This window comes from Schistocerca serialis, chromosome 1 (genome assembly GCF_023864345.2).
Source record: "Schistocerca serialis cubense isolate TAMUIC-IGC-003099 chromosome 1, iqSchSeri2.2, whole genome shotgun sequence".
Taxonomy (NCBI): Eukaryota; Metazoa; Arthropoda; class Insecta; order Orthoptera; family Acrididae; genus Schistocerca; species Schistocerca serialis.
In genome coordinates, this window is record NC_064638.1 from 1,257,894,631 (window position 1) to 1,257,913,130 (window position 18,500).

General features: G+C 45.0%; 2 protein-coding genes across 2 annotated transcripts; both read left to right on the plus strand.

Annotated features, from left to right (window-relative positions):
* The first annotated feature begins 442 nt into the window (after positions 1–442).
* On the plus strand, positions 443–7,438 carry LOC126456769 (uncharacterized). The gene has a single exon (XM_050092537.1). It carries the CDS (start codon positions 443–445, stop codon positions 7,436–7,438), a length of 6,996 nt encoding a protein of 2,331 aa, XP_049948494.1.
* A 713-nt stretch (positions 7,439–8,151) lies between these two features.
* On the plus strand, positions 8,152–18,376 carry LOC126456775 (titin-like). Its single transcript, XM_050092550.1, has 14 exons — positions 8,152–8,679; positions 8,733–10,135; positions 10,186–10,636; positions 10,761–11,042; positions 11,096–11,640; positions 11,691–12,141; positions 12,266–12,547; positions 12,601–14,972; positions 15,043–15,361; positions 15,485–15,750; positions 15,821–16,139; positions 16,263–16,763; positions 16,809–17,108; positions 17,198–18,376. The coding sequence occupies exons 1-14, from the start codon at positions 8,152–8,154 to the stop codon at positions 18,374–18,376; spliced, it is 9,198 nt and encodes a 3,065-aa protein (XP_049948507.1).
* Positions 18,377–18,500: the final 124 nt, after the last annotated feature.

The window sequence follows — 18,500 nt, forward strand, 5'->3', positions numbered from 1 at the left end:
TTCCATTCAAGCAGGTATCGCCCCATAACAAGTGCGACCTGTGAGGGTCAATAGATTTAATATACTGAACCTGCCTACTTAACCGTAACTTGTATGTATACATGACCAATACATTAAAAATGGACACATCTTTAACTGCTGCAATAAACGGTATTGAATATACACGTAATTAGGAATTATATTTTGCATCGCGTTTGCCGTCATCTCCATTGTTACCTGAACACACACGCAACTGAAAAATTTGTACTGAAACATTAAACTCAAATAAGTACGCACATAAAGGTCCCGCATATTACGGCTGCACCAAACGAACATTAACAATCAGGCATCAATTATTTTTAAAATTGTTCTCCTTCTACCTTACAGTTAAAGGCAACAAAGTGATAGTTACAGAATTATTCTCGTGATATACATTGAAAACACATATATGATTTTGTGTTCCATGTCTCTTACCGAGCTTTCTGTATTCTGCCAACAGCAGTGGCCTCGCAAACACCATCCCGCTGACAGAAGAAGACTAGATGATAAAACAAATCAGCTCGACACAATTGCCGTGCCTCCAGCATCAGAAGCCGCGACTACTGCAGAATCCCTATCTCAGCCCTCCAATATGCAGTTAGAGGTAGATGCTAGACCACCAGCAGTCTCAGTGGTATCTCTTGCAGAATGGCCTTATGAGCCCTCTAATGAGAAGTTGGATACAGATGATGAGCCACCAGCACACTCAGTAGAAACTATTGCACAATGGCCGGATGAGCCCTCTAATGGGAAGTTGGATAGAGATGATGAGCCACCAGCAGACTCAGTAGAAACTGTTGCACAATGGCCTGATGAGCCCTCTAACGAGAAGTTGGATAGAGATGATGAGCCACCAGCACACTCAGTAGAAACTATTGCACAATGGCCTGATGAGCCCTCTAATGGGAAGTTGGATAGAGATGATGAGCCACCAGAAGACTCAGTAAGAATTATTGCACAATGGCCTGATGAGGCCTCTAATGAGAAGTTGAATACGGATGATGAGGCAACAGCACACTCAGTAGAAACTATTGCAGAATGGCCTGATGAGCCCTCTAATGAGAAGTTGGATAGAGATGATGAGCCACCAGAAGACTCAGTAGAAACTATTGCAGAATGGCCTGATGAGCCCTCTAATGAGAAGTTGGATAGAGATGATGAGCCACCAGCAAACTCAGTAGAAACTATTTCAGAATGGCCTGATGAGCCCTCTAATGGGAAGTTGGATAGAGATGATGAGCCACCAGCAGACTCAGTAGAAACTGTTGCACAATGGCCTGATGAGCCCTCTAACGAGAAGTTGGATAGAGATGATGAGCCACCAGCACACTCAGTAGAAACTATTGCACAATGGCCTGATGAGCCCTCTAATGGGAAGTTGGATAGAGATGATGAGCCACCAGAAGACTCAGTAAGAATTATTGCACAATGGCCTGATGAGGCCTCTAATGAGAAGTTGAATACGGATGATGAGGCAACAGCACACTCAGTAGAAACTATTGCAGAATGGCCTGATGAGCCCTCTAATGAGAAGTTGGATAGAGATGATGAGCCACCAGCAAACTCAGTAGAAACTATTGCACAATGGCATGATGAGCCCTCTAATGAGAAGTTGAATACGGATGATGAGGCAACAGCACACTCAGTAGAAACTATTGCAGAATGGCCTGATGAGCCCTCTAATGGGAAGTTGGATAGAGATGATGAGCCACCAGAAGACTCAGTAGAAACTATTGCAGAATGGCCTGATGAGCCCTCTAATGAGAAGTTGGATAGAGATGATGAGCCACCAGCAAACTCAGTAGAAACTATTGCAGAATGGCCTGATGAGCCCTCTAATGGGAAGTTGGATAGAGATGATGAGCCACCAGAAGACTCAGTAGAAACTATTGCAGAATGGCCTGATGAGCCCTCTAATGGGAAGTTGGATAGAGATGATGAGCCACCAGAAGACTCAGTAGAAACTATTGCAGAATGGCCTGATGAGCCCTCTAATGAGAAGTTGAATACGGATGATGAGGCAACAGCACACTCAGTAGAAACTATTGCAGAATGGCCTGATGAGCCCTCTAATGGGAAGTTGGATAGAGATGATGAGCCACCAGAAGACTCAGTAGAAACTATTGCAGAATGGCCTGATGAGCCCTCTAATGAGAAGTTGGATAGAGATGATGAGCCACCAGCAAACTCAGTAGAAACTATTGCACAATGGCATGATGAGCCCTCTAATGAGAAGTTGAATACGGATGATGAGGCAACAGCACACTCAGTAGAAACTATTGCAGAATGGCCTGATGAGCCCTCTAATGGGAAGTTGGATAGAGATGATGAGCCACCAGAAGACTCAGTAGAAACTATTGCAGAATGGCCTGATGAGCCCTCTAATGAGAAGTTGGATAGAGATGATGAGCCACCAGCAAACTCAGTAGAAACTATTTCAGAATGGCCTGATGAGCCCTCTAATGGGAAGTTGGATAGAGATGATGAGCCACCAGCAAACTCAGTAGAAACTATTGCAGAATGGCCTGATGAGCCCTCTAATGGGAAGTTGGATAGAGATGATGAGCCACCAGCAAACTCAGTAGAAACTATTGCAGAATGGCCTGATGAGCCCTCTAATGGGAAGTTGGATAGAGATGATGAGCCACCAGAAGACTCAGTAGAAACTATTGCAGAATGGCCTGATGAGCCCTCTAATGGGAAGTTGGATAGAGATGATGAGCCACCAGCAAACTCAGTAGAAACTATTGCAGAATGGCCTGATGAGCCCTCTAATGAGAAGTTGGATAGAGATGATGAGCCACCAGCAAACTCAGTTGAAACTATTTCAGAATGGCCTGATGAGCCCTCTAATGGGAAGTTGGATAGAGATGATGAGCCACCAGCAAACTCAGTAGAAACTATTGCAGAATGGCCTGATGAGCCCTCTAATGGGAAGTTGGATAGAGATGATGAGCCACCAGCAAACTCAGTAGAAACTATTGCAGAATGGCCTGATGAGCCCTCTAATGGGAAGTTGGATAGAGATGATGAGCCACCAGAAGACTCAGTAGAAACTATTGCAGAATGGCCTGATGAGCCCTCTAATGAGAAGTTGGATAGAGATGATGAGCCACCAGCAAACTCAGTAGAAACTATTGCAGAATGGCCTGATGAGCCCTCTAATGAGAAGTTGGATAGAGATGATGAGCCACCAGCAAACTCAGTAGAAACTATTGCAGAATGGCCTGATGAGCCCTCTAATGGGAAGTTGGATAGAGATGATGAGCCACCAGAAGACTCAGTAGAAACTATTGCAGAATGGCCTGATGAGCCCTCTAATGAGAAGTTGGATAGAGATGATGAGCCACCAGCAAACTCAGTAGAAACTATTGCACAATGGCCTGATGAGCCATCTAATGAGAAGTTGGATAGAGATGATGAGCCACCAGCACACTCAGTAGAAACTATCGCACAATGGCATGATGAGCCCTCTAATGAGAAGTTGAATACGGATGATGAGGCAACAGCACACTCAGTAGAAACTATTGCAGAATGGCCTGACGAGCCCTCTAATAAGAAGTTGGATAGAGATGATGAGCCACCAGCAGACTCAGTAGAAACTATTGCACAATGGCATGATGAGCCCTCTAATGAGAAGTTGGATAGAGATGATGAGCCACCAGCAAACTCAGTAGAAACTATTTCAGAATGGCCTGATGAGCCCTCTAATGGGAAGTTGGATAGAGATGATGAGCCACCAGCAGACTCAGTAGAAACTGTTGCACAATGGCCTGATGAGCCCTCTAACGAGAAGTTGGATAGAGATGATGAGCCACCAGCACACTCAGTAGAAACTATTGCACAATGGCCTGATGAGCCCTCTAATGGGAAGTTGGATAGAGATGATGAGCCACCAGAAGACTCAGTAAGAATTATTGCACAATGGCCTGATGAGGCCTCTAATGAGAAGTTGAATACGGATGATGAGGCAACAGCACACTCAGTAGAAACTATTGCAGAATGGCCTGATGAGCCCTCTAATGAGAAGTTGGATAGAGATGATGAGCCACCAGCAAACTCAGTAGAAACTATTGCACAATGGCATGATGAGCCCTCTAATGAGAAGTTGAATACGGATGATGAGGCAACAGCACACTCAGTAGAAACTATTGCAGAATGGCCTGATGAGCCCTCTAATGGGAAGTTGGATAGAGATGATGAGCCACCAGAAGACTCAGTAGAAACTATTGCAGAATGGCCTGATGAGCCCTCTAATGAGAAGTTGGATAGAGATGATGAGCCACCAGCAAACTCAGTAGAAACTATTGCAGAATGGCCTGATGAGCCCTCTAATGGGAAGTTGGATAGAGATGATGAGCCACCAGAAGACTCAGTAGAAACTATTGCAGAATGGCCTGATGAGCCCTCTAATGGGAAGTTGGATAGAGATGATGAGCCACCAGAAGACTCAGTAGAAACTATTGCAGAATGGCCTGATGAGCCCTCTAATGAGAAGTTGAATACGGATGATGAGGCAACAGCACACTCAGTAGAAACTATTGCAGAATGGCCTGATGAGCCCTCTAATGGGAAGTTGGATAGAGATGATGAGCCACCAGAAGACTCAGTAGAAACTATTGCAGAATGGCCTGATGAGCCCTCTAATGAGAAGTTGGATAGAGATGATGAGCCACCAGCAAACTCAGTAGAAACTATTGCACAATGGCATGATGAGCCCTCTAATGAGAAGTTGAATACGGATGATGAGGCAACAGCACACTCAGTAGAAACTATTGCAGAATGGCCTGATGAGCCCTCTAATGGGAAGTTGGATAGAGATGATGAGCCACCAGAAGACTCAGTAGAAACTATTGCAGAATGGCCTGATGAGCCCTCTAATGAGAAGTTGGATAGAGATGATGAGCCACCAGCAAACTCAGTAGAAACTATTTCAGAATGGCCTGATGAGCCCTCTAATGGGAAGTTGGATAGAGATGATGAGCCACCAGCAAACTCAGTAGAAACTATTGCAGAATGGCCTGATGAGCCCTCTAATGGGAAGTTGGATAGAGATGATGAGCCACCAGCAAACTCAGTAGAAACTATTGCAGAATGGCCTGATGAGCCCTCTAATGGGAAGTTGGATAGAGATGATGAGCCACCAGAAGACTCAGTAGAAACTATTGCAGAATGGCCTGATGAGCCCTCTAATGGGAAGTTGGATAGAGATGATGAGCCACCAGCAAACTCAGTAGAAACTATTGCAGAATGGCCTGATGAGCCCTCTAATGAGAAGTTGGATAGAGATGATGAGCCACCAGCAAACTCAGTTGAAACTATTTCAGAATGGCCTGATGAGCCCTCTAATGGGAAGTTGGATAGAGATGATGAGCCACCAGCAAACTCAGTAGAAACTATTGCAGAATGGCCTGATGAGCCCTCTAATGGGAAGTTGGATAGAGATGATGAGCCACCAGCAAACTCAGTAGAAACTATTGCAGAATGGCCTGATGAGCCCTCTAATGGGAAGTTGGATAGAGATGATGAGCCACCAGAAGACTCAGTAGAAACTATTGCAGAATGGCCTGATGAGCCCTCTAATGAGAAGTTGGATAGAGATGATGAGCCACCAGCAAACTCAGTAGAAACTATTGCAGAATGGCCTGATGAGCCCTCTAATGAGAAGTTGGATAGAGATGATGAGCCACCAGCAAACTCAGTAGAAACTATTGCAGAATGGCCTGATGAGCCCTCTAATGGGAAGTTGGATAGAGATGATGAGCCACCAGAAGACTCAGTAGAAACTATTGCAGAATGGCCTGATGAGCCCTCTAATGAGAAGTTGGATAGAGATGATGAGCCACCAGCAAACTCAGTAGAAACTATTGCACAATGGCCTGATGAGCCATCTAATGAGAAGTTGGATAGAGATGATGAGCCACCAGCACACTCAGTAGAAACTATCGCACAATGGCATGATGAGCCCTCTAATGAGAAGTTGAATACGGATGATGAGGCAACAGCACACTCAGTAGAAACTATTGCAGAATGGCCTGACGAGCCCTCTAATAAGAAGTTGGATAGAGATGATGAGCCACCAGCAGACTCAGTAGAAACTATTGCACAATGGCATGATGAGCCCTCTAATGAGAAGTTGGATAGAGATGATGAGCCACCAGCACACTCAGTAGAAACTATTGCACAATGGCCTGATGAGCCCTCTAATGGGAAGTTGGATAGAGATGATGAGCCACCAGCACACTCAGTAGAAACTATTGCACAATGGCCTGATGAGCCCTCTAATGGGAAGTTGGATAGAGATGATGAGCCACCAGCAGACTCAGTAGAAACTATTGCACAATGGCCTGATGAGCCATCTAATGAGAAGTTGGATAGAGATGATGAGCCACCAGCACACTCAGTAGAAACTATTGCACAATGGCATGATGAGCCCTCTAATGAGAAGTTGAATACGGATGATGAGGCAACAGCACACTCAGTAGAAACTATTGCAGAATGGCCTGACGAGCCCTCTAATAAGAAGTTGGATAGAGATGATGAGCCACCAGCAGACTCAGTAGAAACTATTGCACAATGGCATGATGAGCCCTCTAATGAGAAGTTGGATAGAGATGATGAGCCACCAGCACACTCAGTAGAAACTATTGCACAATGGCCTGATGAGCCCTCTAATGGGAAGTTGGATAGAGATGATGAGCCACCAGCAGACTCAGTAGAAACTATTGCACAATGGCCTGATGAGCCATCTAATGAGAAGTTGGATAGAGATGATGAGCCACCAGCACACTCAGTAGAAACTATTGCACAATGGCCTGATGAGCCATCTAATGAGAAGTTGGATAGAGATGATGAGACACCAGCAAACTCAGTAGAAACTATTGCACAATGGCCTGATGAGCCATCTAATGAGAAGTTTGATAGAGATGATGAGCCACCAGCACACTCAGTAGAAACTATTGCACAATGGCCTGATGAGCCCTCTAATGAGAAGTTGGATAGAGATGATGAGCCACCAGCACACTCAGTAGAAACTATTGCACAATGGCCTGATGAGCCCTCTAATGGGAAGTTGGATAGAGATGATGAGCCACCAGAAGACTCAGTAAGAACTATTGCACAATGGCTTGATGAGGCCTCTAATGAGAAGTTGAATACGGATGATGAGGCAACAGCACACTCAGTAGAAACTATTGCAGAATGGCCTGATGAGCCCTCTAATGAGAAGTTGGATAGAGATGATGAGCCACCAGCAAACTCAGTAGAAACTATTGCACAATGGCCTGATGAGCCATCTAACGAGAAATTGGATAGATATGATGAGCCACCAGCACACTCATTGAAACTATTGCACAATGGCCTGATGAGCCCTCTAATGAGAAGTTGGATAGAGATGATGAGCCACCAGAAGACTCAGTAGAAACTATTGCACAATGGCATGATGAGCCCTCTAATGAGAAGTTGAATACGGATGATGAGGCAACAGCACACTCAGTAGAAACTATTGCAGAATGGCCTGATGAGCCCTCTAATGAGAAGTTGAATACGGATGATGAGGCAACAGCACACTCAGTAGAAACTATTGCACAATGGCCTGATGAGCCCTCTACTGAGAAGTTTGATAGAGATGATGAGCCACCAGCACACTCAGTTGAAACTATTGCAGAATGCCTGATGAGCCCTCTAATGAGAAGTTGGATAGAGATGATGAGCCACCAGCAAACTCAGTAGAAACTATTGCACAATGGCCTGATGAGCCATCTAACGAGAAATTGGATAGATATGATGAGCCACCAGCACACTCATTGAAACTATTGCACAATGGCCTGATGAGCCCTCTAATGAGAAGTTGGATAGAGATGATGAGCCACCAGAAGACTCAGTAGAAACTATTGCACAATGGCATGATGAGCCCTCTAATGAGAAGTTGAATACGGATGATGAGGCAACAGCACACTCAGTAGAAACTATTGCAGAATGGCCTGATGAGCCCTCTAATGAGAAGTTGAATACGGATGATAAGGCAACAGCACACTCAGTAGAAACTATTGCACAATGGCCTGATGAGCCCTCTACTGAGAAGTTTGATAGAGATGATGAGCCACCAGCACACTCAGTTGAAACTATTGCAGAATGCCTGATGAGCCCTCTAATGAGAAGTTGGATAGAGATGATGAGCCACCAGCAAACTCAGTAGAAACTATTTCAGAATGGCCTGATGAGCCCTCTAATGGGAAGTTGGATAGAGATGATGAGCCACCAGCAAACTCAGTAGAAACTATTTCAGAATGGCCTGATGAGCCCTCTAATGGGAAGTTGGATAGAGATGATGAGCCACCAGCAAACTCAGTAGAAACTATTTCAGAATGGCCTGATGAGCCCTCTAATGAGAAGTTGGATAGAGATGATGAGCCACCAGCAAACTCAGTAGAAACTATTGCAGAATGGCCTGATGAGCCCTCTAATGGGAAGTTGGATAGAGATGATGAGCCACCAGAAGACTCAGTAGAAACTATTGCAGAATGGCCTGATGAGCCCTCTAATGAGAAGTTGGATAGAGATGATGAGCCACCAGCAAACTCAGTAGAAACTATTGCAGAATGGCCTGATGAGCCCTCTAATGGGAAGTTGGATAGAGATGATGAGCCACCAGAAGACTCAGTAACTCAGTAGAAACTATTGCAGAATGGCCTGATGAGCCCTCTAATGAGAAGTTGGATAGAGATGATGAGCCACCAGCAAACTCAGTAGAAACTATTGCACAATGGCCTGATGAGCCATCTAATGAGAAGTTGGATAGAGATGATGAGCCACCAGCACACTCAGTAGAAACTATTGCACAATGGCATGATGAGCCCTCTAATGAGAAGTTGAATACGGATGATGAGGCAACAGCACACTCAGTAGAAACTATTGCAGAATGGCCTGACGAGCCCTCTAATAAGAAGTTGGATAGAGATGATGAGCCACCAGCAGACTCAGTAGAAACTATTGCACAATGGCCTGATGAGCCCTCTAATGAGAAGTTGGATAGAGATGATGAGCCACCAGCACACTCAGTAGAAACTATTGCACAATGGCCTGATGAGCCATCTAATGAGAAGTTGAATACGGATGATGAGGCAACAGCACACTCAGTAGAAACTATTGCACAATGGCCTGATGAGCCATCTAATGAGAAGTTGGATAGAGATGATGAGCCACCAGCACACTCAGTAGAAACTATTGCAGAATGGCCTGACGAGCCCTCTAATAAGAAGTTGGATAGAGATGATGAGCCACCAGCAGACTCAGTAGAAACTATTGCAGAATGGCCTGATGAGCCCTCTAATGAGAAGTTGGATAGAGATGATGAGCCACCAGCAAACTCAGTAGAAACTATTGCAGAATGGCCTGATGAGCCCTCTAATGGGAAGTTGGATAGAGATGATGAGCCACCAGAAGACTCAGTAGAAACTATTGCAGAATGGCCTGATGAGCCCTCTAATGAGAAGTTGGATAGAGATGATGAGCCACCAGCACACTCAGTAGAAACTATTGCACAATGGCCTGATGAGCCCTCTAATGAGAAGTTGAATACGGATGATGAGGCAACAGCACACTCAGTAGAAACTATTGCACAATGGCCTGATGAGCCATCTAATGAGAAGTTGGATAGAGATGATGAGCCACCAGCACACTCAGTAGAAACTATTGCAGAATGGCCTGATGAGCCCTCTAATAAGAAGTTGGATAGAGATGATGAGCCACCAGCACACTCAGTAGAAACTATTGCACAATGGCCTGATGAGCCCTCTAATGAGAAGTTGGATAGAGATGATGAGCCACCAGCAAACTCAGTAGAAACTATTGCAGAATGGCCTGATGAGCCCTCTAATGGGAAGTTGGATAGAGATGATGAGCCACCAGAAGACTCAGTAGAAACTATTGCAGAATGGCCTGATGAGCCCTCTAATGAGAAGTTGGATAGAGATGATGAGCCACCAGCAAACTCAGTAGAAACTATTGCACAATGGCCTGATGAGCCATCTAATGAGAAGTTGAATACGGATGATAAGGCAACAGCACACTCAGTAGAAACTATTGCACAATGGCCTGATGAGCCCTCTACTGAGAAGTTTGATAGAGATGATGAGCCACCAGCACACTCAGTTGAAACTATTGCAGAATGCCTGATGAGCCCTCTAATGAGAAGTTGGATAGAGATGATGAGCCACCAGCAAACTCAGTAGAAACTATTTCAGAATGGCCTGATGAGCCCTCTAATGGGAAGTTGGATAGAGATGATGAGCCACCAGCAAACTCAGTAGAAACTATTTCAGAATGGCCTGATGAGCCCTCTAATGGGAAGTTGGATAGAGATGATGAGCCACCAGCAAACTCAGTAGAAACTATTTCAGAATGGCCTGATGAGCCCTCTAATGAGAAGTTGGATAGAGATGATGAGCCACCAGCAAACTCAGTAGAAACTATTGCAGAATGGCCTGATGAGCCCTCTAATGGGAAGTTGGATAGAGATGATGAGCCACCAGAAGACTCAGTAGAAACTATTGCAGAATGGCCTGATGAGCCCTCTAATGAGAAGTTGGATAGAGATGATGAGCCACCAGAAGACTCAGTAACTCAGTAGAAACTATTGCAGAATGGCCTGATGAGCCCTCTAATGGGAAGTTGGATAGAGATGATGAGCCACCAGAAGACTCAGTAACTCAGTAGAAACTATTGCAGAATGGCCTGATGAGCCCTCTAATGGGAAGTTGGATAGAGATGATGAGCCACCAGCAAACTCAGTAGAAACTATTGCAGAATGGCCTGATGAGCCCTCTAATGAGAAGTTGGATAGAGATGATGAGCCACCAGAAGACTCAGTAGAAACTATTGCAGAATGGCCTGATGAGCCCTCTAATGAGAAGTTGGATAGAGATGATGAGCCACCAGCAAACTCAGTAGAAACTATTGCAGAATGGCCTGATGAGCCCTCTAATGGGAAGTTGGATAGAGATGATGAGCCACCAGAAGACTCAGTAACTCAGTAGAAACTATTGCAGAATGGCCTGATGAGCCCTCTAATGAGAAGTTGGATAGAGATGATGAGCCACCAGCAAACTCAGTAGAAACTATTGCACAATGGCCTGATGAGCCATCTAATGAGAAGTTGGATAGAGATGATGAGCCACCAGCACACTCAGTAGAAACTATTGCACAATGGCATGATGAGCCCTCTAATGAGAAGTTGAATACGGATGATGAGGCAACAGCACACTCAGTAGAAACTATTGCAGAATGGCCTGACGAGCCCTCTAATGGGAAGTTGGATAGAGATGATGAGCCACCAGCAAACTCAGTAGAAACTATTTCAGAATGGCCTGATGAGCCCTCTAATGGGAAGTTGGATAGAGATGATGAGCCACCAGAAGACTCAGTAGAAACTATTGCACAATGGCCTGATGAGCCCTCTAATGGGAAGTTGGATAGAGATGATGAGCCACCAGCAAACTCAGTAGAAACTATTGCACAATGGCCTGATGAGCCCTCTAATGAGAAGTTGGATAGAGATGATGAGCCACCAGCAAACTCAGTAGAAACTATTTCAGAATGGCCTGATGAGCCCTCTAATGGGAAGTTGGATAGAGATGATGAGCCACCAGCACACTCAGTTGAAACTATTGCAGAATGCCTGATGAGCCCTCTAATGAGAAGTTGGATAGAGATGATGAGCCACCAGCAAACTCAGTAGAAACTATTTCAGAATGGCCTGATGAGCCCTCTAATGGGAAGTTGGATAGAGATGATGAGCCACCAGCAAACTCAGTAGAAACTATTTCAGAATGGCCTGATGAGCCCTCTAATGGGAAGTTGGATAGAGATGATGAGCCACCAGCAAACTCAGTAGAAACTATTTCAGAATGGCCTGATGAGCCCTCTAATGAGAAGTTGGATAGAGATGATGAGCCACCAGCAAACTCAGTAGAAACTATTGCAGAATGGCCTGATGAGCCCTCTAATGGGAAGTTGGATAGAGATGATGAGCCACCAGAAGACTCAGTAGAAACTATTGCAGAATGGCCTGATGAGCCCTCTAATGAGAAGTTGGATAGAGATGATGAGCCACCAGAAGACTCAGTAACTCAGTAGAAACTATTGCAGAATGGCCTGATGAGCCCTCTAATGAGAAGTTGGATAGAGATGATGAGCCACCAGAAGACTCAGTAACTCAGTAGAAACTATTGCAGAATGGCCTGATGAGCCCTCTAATGGGAAGTTGGATAGAGATGATGAGCCACCAGCAAACTCAGTAGAAACTATTGCAGAATGGCCTGATGAGCCCTCTAATGAGAAGTTGGATAGAGATGATGAGCCACCAGAAGACTCAGTAGAAACTATTGCAGAATGGCCTGATGAGCCCTCTAATGAGAAGTTGGATAGAGATGATGAGCCACCAGCAAACTCAGTAGAAACTATTGCAGAATGGCCTGATGAGCCCTCTAATGGGAAGTTGGATAGAGATGATGAGCCACCAGAAGACTCAGTAACTCAGTAGAAACTATTGCAGAATGGCCTGATGAGCCCTCTAATGAGAAGTTGGATAGAGATGATGAGCCACCAGCAAACTCAGTAGAAACTATTGCACAATGGCCTGATGAGCCATCTAATGAGAAGTTGGATAGAGATGATGAGCCACCAGCACACTCAGTAGAAACTATTGCACAATGGCATGATGAGCCCTCTAATGAGAAGTTGAATACGGATGATGAGGCAACAGCACACTCAGTAGAAACTATTGCAGAATGGCCTGACGAGCCCTCTAATAAGAAGTTGGATAGAGATGATGAGCCACCAGCAGACTCAGTAGAAACTATTGCACAATGGCCTGATGAGCCCTCTAATGGGAAGTTGGATAGAGATGATGAGCCACCAGAAGACTCAGTAGAAACTATTGCAGAATGGCCTGATGAGCCCTCTAATGAGAAGTTGAATACGGATGATGAGGCAACAGCACACTCAGTAGAAACTATTGCACAATGGCCTGATGAGCCATCTAATGAGAAGTTGGATAGAGATGATGAGCCACCAGCACACTCAGTAGAAACTATTGCAGAATGGCCTGATGAGCCCTCTAATAAGAAGTTGGATAGAGATGATGAGCCACCAGCACACTCAGTAGAAACTATTGCACAATGGCCTGATGAGCCCTCTAATGAGAAGTTGGATAGAGATGATGAGCCACCAGCAAACTCAGTAGAAACTATTGCAGAATGGCCTGATGAGCCCTCTAATGGGAAGTTGGATAGAGATGATGAGCCACCAGAAGACTCAGTAGAAACTATTGCAGAATGGCCTGATGAGCCCTCTAATGAGAAGTTGGATAGAGATGATGAGCCACCAGCAAACTCAGTAGAAACTATTGCACAATGGCCTGATGAGCCATCTAATGAGAAGTTGGATAGAGATGATGAGCCACCAGCACACTCAGTAGAAACTATTGCAGAATGGCCTGACGAGCCCTCTAATAAGAAGTTGGATAGAGATGATGAGCCACCAGCAGACTCAGTAGAAACTATTGCAGAATGGCCTGACGAGCCCTCTAATAAGAAGTTGGATAGAGATGATGAGCCACCAGCAGACTCAGTAGAAACTATTGCAGAATGGCCTGATGAGCCCTCTAATGGGAAGTTGGATAGAGATGATGAGCCACCAGAAGACTCAGTAGAAACTATTGCAGAATGGCCTGATGAGCCCTCTAATGAGAAGTTGGATAGAGATGATGAGCCACCAGCACACTCAGTAGAAACTATTGCACAATGGCCTGATGAGCCCTCTAATGAGAAGTTGAATACGGATGATGAGGCAACAGCACACTCAGTAGAAACTATTGCAGAATGGCCTGACGAGCCCTCTAATAAGAAGTTGGATAGAGATGATGAGCCACCAGCAGACTCAGTAGAAACTATTGCAGAATGGCCTGATGAGCCCTCTAATGAGAAGTTGGATAGAGATGATGAGCCACCAGCAAACTCAGTAGAAACTATTGCAGAATGGCCTGATGAGCCCTCTAATGGGAAGTTGGATAGAGATGATGAGCCACCAGAAGACTCAGTAGAAACTATTGCAGAATGGCCTGATGAGCCCTCTAATGAGAAGTTGGATAGAGATGATGAGCCACCAGCAAACTCAGTAGAAACTATTGCACAATGGCCTGATGAGCCATCTAATGAGAAGTTGGATAGAGATGATGAGCCACCAGCACACTCAGTAGAAACTATTGCACAATGGCATGATGAGCCCTCTAATGAGAAGTTGAATACGGATGATGAGGCAACAGCACACTCAGTAGAAACTATTGCAGAATGGCCTGACGAGCCCTCTAATAAGAAGTTGGATAGAGATGATGAGCCACCAGCAGCCTCAGTAGAAACTGTTGCACAATGGCCTGATGAGCCCTCTAACGAGAAGTTGGATAGAGATGATGAGCCACCAGCACACTCAGTAGAAACTATTGCACAATGGCCTGATGAGCCCTCTAATGGGAAGTTGGATAGAGATGATGAGCCACCAGAAGACTCAGTAAGAACTATTGCACAATGGCTTGATGAGGCCTCTAATGAGAAGTTGAATACGGATGATGAGGCAACAGCACACTCAGTAGAAACTATTGCAGAATGGCCTGATGAGCCCTCTAATGAGAAGTTGGATAGAGATGATGAGCCACCAGCAAACTCAGTAGAAACTATTGCACAATGGCCTGATGAGCCCTCTAATGAGAAGTTGAATACAGATGATGAGCCACCAGCACACTCAGTAGAAACTATTGCACAATGGCCTGATGAGCCATCCAACGAGAAATTGGATAGATATGATGAGCCACCAGCACACTCATTGAAACTATTGCACAATGGCCTGATGAGCCCTCTAATGAGAAGTTGGATAGAGATGATGAGCCACCAGCACACTCAGTAGAAACTATTGCACAATGGCCTGATGAGCCATCTAACGAGAAATTGGATAGATATGATGAGCCACCAGCACACTCATTGAAACTATTGCACAATGGCCTGATGAGCCCTCTAATGAGAAGTTGGATAGAGATGATGAGCCACCAGAAGACTCAGTAGAAACTATTGCAGAATGTCCTGATGAGCCCTCTAATGAGAAGTTGAATACGGATGATGAGGCAACAGCACACTCAGTAGAAACTATTGCACAATGGCCTGATGAGCCCTCTACTGAGAAGTTTGATAGAGATGATGAGCCACCAGCACACTCAGTAGAAACTATTGCACAATGGCCTGATGAGCCCTCTAATGAGAAGTTGGATACAGACGATGAGCCACCAGCACACTCAGTTGAAACTATTGCAGAATGGCCTGATTAGCCCTCTAATGAGAAATTGGAATGAGATGCCGATCCACCAGCACACTCAGTTGAAACTAGTGCAGAATAGCCTAATGAGCCTTCTATTGAGAAGTTGGATAAAGATGATGAGCCACCAGCAGACTCAGTAGAAACTATTGCAGAATGGCCTGATGAGCCGTCTAATGAGAAGTTGAATACAGATGATGAGCCACCAGCACACTCAGTAGAAACTATTGCACAATGGCCTGATGAGCCATCCAACGAGAAATTGGATAGATATGATGAGCCACCAGCACACTCATTGAAACTATTGCACAATGGCCTGATGAGCCCTCTAATGAGAAGTTGGATAGAGATGATGAGCCACCAGCACACTCAGTAGAAACTATTGCACAATGGCCTGATGAGCCATCTAACGAGAAATTGGATAGATATGATGAGCCACCAGCACACTCATTGAAACTATTGCACAATGGCCTGATGAGCCCTCTAATGAGAAGTTGGATAGAGATGATGAGCCACCAGAAGACTCAGTAGAAACTATTGCAGAATGGCCTGATGAGCCCTCTAATGAGAAGTTGAATACGGATGATGAGGCAACAGCACACTCAGTAGAAACTATTGCACAATGGCCTGATGAGCCCTCTACTGAGAAGTTTGATAGAGATGATGAGCCACCAGCACACTCAGTAGAAACTATTGCACAATGGCCTGATGAGCCCTCTAATGAGAAGTTGGATACAGACGATGAGCCACCAGCACACTCAGTTGAAACTAATGCAGAATGGCCTGATTAGCCCTCTAATGAGAAATTGGAATGAGATGCCGATCCACCAGCACACTCAGTTGAAACTAGTGCAGAATAGCCTAATGAGCCTTCTATTGAGAAGTTGGATAAAGATGATGAGCCACCAGCAGACTCAGTAGAAACTATTGCAGAATGGCCTGATGAGCCGTCTAATGAGAAGTTGGATAGAGATGATGTGCCACCAGCACACTCAGCTGAAACTATTCCACAATGGCCAGATGAGTCCTCTAATGAGAAGTTGGATACAGATGATGAGCCCCCAGCACACTCAGTAGAAACTATAGCAGAATGGCCTGATGAGCCCTCTAATGAGAAGTTGGACAGAGATGATGAGCCACCAGCACACTCAGTAGAAACTATTGTAGAATGGCCTGATGAGCCATCTAATGAGAAATTGGATAGAGATGATGAGCCACGAGGACACTCAGTAGAAACTATAGCAGAATGGCCTGATGAGCCGTCTAATGAGAAGTTGGATAGAGATGATGTGCCACCAGCACACTCAGCTGAAACTATTGCACAATGGCCTGATGAGCCATCTAATGAGAAATTGGATAGAGATGATGAGCCACGAGGACACTCAGTAGAAATTATTGGAGAATAACCTGATGACCCCTCTACTGAGAAGTTGTATATTAATGATGAGCCACCAGCACACTCAGTTCAAACTACTACAGACTGGCCTGATGAGCCCCCTAATGAGAAGTTGGATAGATATGATGAGCCACCAGCACACTCAGTAGAAACTATCGCACAATGGCCTGATGATCCCTCTACTGAGAAGTTTGATAGAGATGATGAGCCACCAGCAAACTCAGTAGAAACTATTGCACAATGGCCTGATGAGCCATCTAACGAGAAATTGGATAGAGATGATGAGCCACCAGCACACTCATTGAAACTATTGCACAATGGCCTGATGAGCCCTGTAATGAGAAGTTGGATAGAGATGATGAGCCACCAGAAGACTCAGTATAAACTATTGCACAATCGCCTGATGAGCCCTCTAATGAGAAGTTGAATACGGATGATGAGGCAACAGCACACTCAGTAGAAACTATTGCAGAATGGCCTGATGAGCCCTCTAATGAGAAGTTGGATAGATATGATGAGCTACCAGCACACTCAGTAGAAACTATCGCACAATGGCCTGACGAGACCCCTAATAAGAAGTTGGATAGAGATGATGAGCCACCAGCAAACTCAGTAGAAACTATTGCACAATGGCTTGATGAGCCTTCTAATGAGAAGTTGGATAGAGATGATGAGCCACCAGCACACTCAGTAGAAACTATTGCACAATGGCCTGATGAGCCCTCTAATGAGAAGTTGGATAGAGATGATGAGCCACCAGCACACTCAGTAGAAACTATTGCAGAATGGCCTGATGAGCCCTCTAATGAGAAGTTGGATAGGTATGATGAGCCACCAGCACACTCAGTAGAAACTATTGCACAATGGCCTGATGAGCCCTCTAATGAGAAGTTGGATAGAGATGATGAGCCACCAGCACACTCAGTTGAAACTATTGCACAATGGCCTGATGAGCCCTCGAATGAGAAGTTGGATAGAGATGATGAGCCACCAGCACACTCAGTAGAAACTATTGCACAATGGCCTGATGAGCCCTCTAATGAGAAGTTGGATAGAGATGATGAGCCACCAGCACACTCAGTAGAAACTATTGTAGAATGGCCTGATGAGCCCTCTAATGAGAAGTTGGATAGAGATGATGAGCCACCAGCACACTCAGTAGAAACTATTGCACAATGGCCTGATGAGCCCTTTAATGAGAAGTTGGATAGAGATCATGAGCCACCAGCGCACTCAGTAGAAACTATTGCACAATGGCCTGATGAGCCCTTAAATGAGAAGTTGGATAGAGATCATGAGCCACCAGCACACTCAGTAGAAACTATTGCAGAATGGCCTGATGAGCCCTCTAATGAGAAGTTGGATAGGTATGATGAGCCACCAGCACACTCAGTTGAAACTATTGCACAATGGCCTGATGAGCCCTCTAATGAGAAGTTGGATAGAGATGATGAGCCACCAGAAGATTCAGTAGAAACTATTGCACAATGGCCTGATGAGCCCTCTAATGAGAAGTTGAATACGGATGATGAGGCAACAGCACACTCAGTAGAAACTATTGCACAATGGCCTGATGAACCCTCTAATGAGAAGTTGGATTGAGATGATAAGCCACCGGCACACTCAGTAGAAACCATCGCACAATGGCCTGATGAGGCCTCTAATGAGAAATTTGAATGAGATGCCGATCCACCAGCACACTCAGTTGAAACTAATGGAGAATATC

Coding starts and splice junctions, on each gene's coding strand:
- LOC126456769 (XM_050092537.1), top strand. CDS start 443: ATGTCTCTTACCGAGCTTTCTGTATTCTGCCAACAGCAGTGGCCTCGC.
- LOC126456775 (XM_050092550.1), top strand. CDS start 8,152: ATGCCTGATGAGCCCTCTAATGAGAAGTTGGATAGAGATGATGAGCCA. Junction 15,751..15,820: donor ATGAGCCACCAGCACACTCA/GTAGAAACTATT, acceptor ATGAGCCACCAG/CACACTCATTGAAACTATTG. Junction 17,109..17,197: donor ACAATGGCCTGATGAGCCCT/GTAATGAGAAGT, acceptor TCTAATGAGAAG/TTGAATACGGATGATGAGGC.